Genomic DNA, 3905 nt, shown 5'->3' on the forward strand with positions numbered 1-3905 from the left:
CGCCCCAAGCTGCAGCTGCTCTCAGCCTGCCTGGGGCTGCCTGTGCCTGCTCCAGACAGCCCCGTGTGGGCTGCGAGTGCCTGCAGCGTGGGGCGCCGACCATGGGGCAGGCGAGGGGCCGTTATTCCCCACACTCAGCTAGCAAGGCTGGGGGGCACTGGGTGTGAGCAGGCAGGGAGCCAGCAGGAGCACGGGGCCTGTACCAGTGTCCTGGGGCCAGCACCGGCGGGGCCCAAAGCAGGGTGGCAGAAGTGCGGGGTCCTAGCCGGGAGGGGCTCTATGGAGCCAGGCCAGCTCCCCACTCCCTGCTGGTGCAGCCCAGCCTGGCTCCACAGACCCTTGCCAGCCTGTGCCTCGCTTTGGGCCTCACTGGTGCTGGCCCTGGGACATTGGTCTCAAAATGGCGATCAGGGAGCAGGGCACCTGTCAAGGGGTGGGGCACCTGTCACAGCACAGGGCTACCCATGCGTCTGTCAACAGCCTGCCAAATCTGGGTAAGTGGCCCTCTGCCCAAAAAAATGCCCACCCCTGGTCTAAGTCCAGCTCTAACTGAACAGCTGCTCACACCATAGAATACAAATCCAATCAGAAGCCTGACTTGCTATTCAAAAGGAGTAGTGTAGTAATGGAAAATGAACTACCTTCTTACTCTTAAAAGATTTTTTCCAGATTAAAAGTAATATTCTCTAGTAAGTCACTAAGGAAAAGTTGTTAGGTTAAACTTTTAAGATGAAAATTCTGGCCCCACTGAAGTCAATGGCAGAATTCTTACTGACCGGGTAGAAAGAAGAATTTCCTTTGTGGAGCCCAATCACACTACCAGCAAAGTCAATAATGCTAACCCCCACTAAGTCAACAATGGTACAAAACTAGCCCCCTGTGTAGTGAGTGAGATTTACCTACAGTGCAAAGTTCTGTGTTCCAAAGATGGGAGACAAACATAAGGAAGGATACAAAAAAATCATGTTAAATAAAAAATTAAAGCCAACCGGTCCAAAAAATAAGTAGTTTGTAATTAACCTCCATATCTGTAAACATAAGAGAAAAAACAGAGAAAGGACAATATAAATATAATGATTGCCCTCCAAACTATTATGGGAACAAGTGCTTGTTTATCAATACCAGCTAAAATGATTCATATTTTTTTCCAATAAACTTTTGAGCTTCTGTAAATCTTACGCTGAAGACTGAGAAACCTATTGCTGTTCTCAGGCTCTTCAGAGAAACAAACAACATGTAAGAACATCAAAGATTAAGTAATATAAAATACATTTTGCAACCGACAGTTTCATGTGTTATATCAGTGTCTCAGTAAAGATAAATTAGAGGACAAGGTATTTATTTGAATACAAGAAAAGGTGTCCCCCCACATCCCCCTCAGAACTGGCACAGAGAAAAAAGACTCAGTTTTGTGGGGGGGGGAAGGGGCCCATGTCTTATCATTGCACAGTAGGAAACCTCATTAAATATATTGTCTATCATTAAACTGCTGCCAAAAGCAGCATGCGCTCAGCAATGGAAACCAACTATGAAGTTGACCAAACTCAGTCAACACTGAGCACGACTATAAGACACATGGTTCACAGTGGGGCTTCTTCCTTCCGTTCTTTGCAGGGGTGGGGAGGTTGGTTTGCAAAAACTAAATATTTCTATAAATAAATTAGGGCTGGCAAGCTAGTCGACTGACCAGTCAAATACTGTCAATCAACCAGTCAACAGACTACATATTTTTTGACTGGTCAATCACTATATCATTTTACCAAAAAAATACATTTTTGTAGTTTTCTTGAAAGAAATGTGACTTTTTGGACACATTTCTTTATGGAAAAGTTGTGCTTTTTCTGTGTGTTATTTTGACCTATTGGCAATTTGTTACAATTTTGGCCTGAGATTTGACTGGCCAATTGACTGAGTTTTATTTGACTGGTCAAATACCCAACCTTAGAAAATGTATACACCCCTTCTTCTCCCCCATACCTTTACAGTTCTGTCTCATGACCAATCCAGTTGACCCTATGCATATTATGAAGTCAGGTGAACTCTCATTATCCCCATTACAATAAATGCAACCCCTGCACCACAAAGACAGGTTAGTGCAGCCCATCTGAATAAGATATATGGTACCACTCATTAAGCACAGTCCCTCTCACTGCCAACTCTTTTTCGAGTCAAGGTGAGCCACTACACTGCATACACTTCAGCCTCCTCTTCACTCCCATAGCTGAACCATGGCTTTCTTTCCCATTTCCAATTATTCCTGTTGCTTCCAAACAGGCCCCAAACATTTCACCCAGAATCCCTCTGGGATAGAATGCACAATCAGATAACAGTGCCAAAAAAATGTCAGCGGCCAGCCTGATTACTCAGAAAACAAATGCTGCCTATGGTAGGAGTGGGAACAACTTGTCAGGTAGATCAGCTATAGCTATAGTTTATAATTGACAAGCTTTCCCTTTCAGTGTTCTTTTGGATTTGTTGATTACCTGGGGCAGACGCATCTGGGCCCCCTGAAACAATCACTTCTCTCAGAAAATAAAGAAACCTCACTCCGACAGGAGACATTGGTCCCCGAAATGCCTGCTCACTGAGAAAATCTGGCAGGGAGGGAGAGTGGCAAGCCAACTAACAACATAACCTTTGATCAGTGGGAAGGAGGAGTAACCAAGAAGGCTTGAAGCATTATCAAAATTATAATTTAACAGTTTTAATAAGAATAGACAGGCTGTGTAATCTGGTAATACCACCTGAAGTACTGTTTCTGAAAGCAAACAGCAAAACTACACCAGAGGGTATAAAAAATACCCAGGAAAGCAATTTCTCTGCAACTAAAAGTGAAAACATTTCTGCAGAAAGTCATCTTACAAGTGTGTGCAGATATAAATACTGCTTTCCAAGCTAGCATTTGTACAGCAGTATATAGTGCAATAGGTTCTGTAGTCGCTCGGTAGAGGCTGCAGCACTGCAAATAAGAGAGACAACAAACATTTTATATGCTTGAATATAGTGAAAGCATTTGCATTTGTGACTTAAAAGTAACATACAAAAAAGCTAGAACTCTCAGTTCCAAAACGATACCTTTTATTAAACCAACTGGGAAATAAAATAAAAGGTATCCTTTTGGAACCAAGAGTTCTAGTTTTTTTTGTATGTCTTCTTGTCTCAGCCCAGCACAGCTACCAAGTACACTCCTGACCTAAAAGTGAACACTTTAGGATGCATCACTTATCAACCAACAAAACTGACGTGGAACTTTTCTTATGTAAAGAGATAGTGTCTGTTTTTAAAGAATCAAAGTTATGAGTTTCCACCAGCATGACGATCCTCATTTAAAAATGATTCCATTTCTCTGAAAAAAAAAGGGTAAACGTCTTCGTGCTTGGGTTTGAAAACAAGTATTTATAACTTTCATCCTCTTGAAACAGCATTCAGAATACAAAAGAAGTACTTACTTGGAAGTGTTTAAATATTAATTCCGGGTTGAAATACAGCTGAAATGGTGTGATGAGCTCCAATTGCTGGAACAGAAAAGAACGCGTCATGGGATCAATCCATTCGACAAAGCCCGCTTGCATCTTTCACGGTGAAGTAACCTGACAGGGGTTCGTTAATCTCCCTCGTTCACGTGTTTAAACACCAAAGGTGGCAGTCATTTTTTTTCCCCATTCCTACAATAATCAGTTGTTACCCTCCCCTTCAGACTAACGTTTTTCTTGGGCTGCTCCTCGTCAACACTGAGCCACGCAGAGGCGTGAACGAGGCCGGGCCACACTGTGACATTTGCAGGCGGAGCCCGGCACAACCCCGAGGGACCCGGCTCCCCTCGGGGGCCCTTGGATACGACCCCACCCTGCCCCGCTCCGCCGGGGGACACCGCGCCGGGGCACCCACGGGCGCTCGTGGGCGGC

The 3905-nt window shown here is 44.3% G+C and overlaps 1 protein-coding gene across 1 annotated transcript in view; it reads right to left on the bottom strand.

Moving 5' to 3' along the window:
- The window catches only part of DERL2 (derlin 2), an 11067-nt gene extending 7379 nt beyond the window's left edge, over window positions 1–3688 (bottom strand). Inside the window, exons 1-2 of the mRNA XM_019545444.1 lie at window positions 3450–3688; window positions 955–1028 (exon numbers count right to left, since the gene is read on the bottom strand). Coding sequence (XP_019400989.1) covers window positions 955–1028; window positions 3450–3572 — 197 coding nt within the window. The 5' untranslated portion in view covers window positions 3573–3688. The remainder of the gene's footprint in view (window positions 1–954; window positions 1029–3449) is intronic.
- Window positions 3689–3905: the final 217 nt, after the last annotated feature.

The sequence above is a fragment of the Crocodylus porosus genome, unplaced genomic scaffold, assembly GCF_001723895.1.
Source record: "Crocodylus porosus isolate Cpor-Errol unplaced genomic scaffold, CroPor_comp1, whole genome shotgun sequence".
In the NCBI taxonomy this organism is placed as follows: Eukaryota; Metazoa; Chordata; order Crocodylia; family Crocodylidae; genus Crocodylus; species Crocodylus porosus.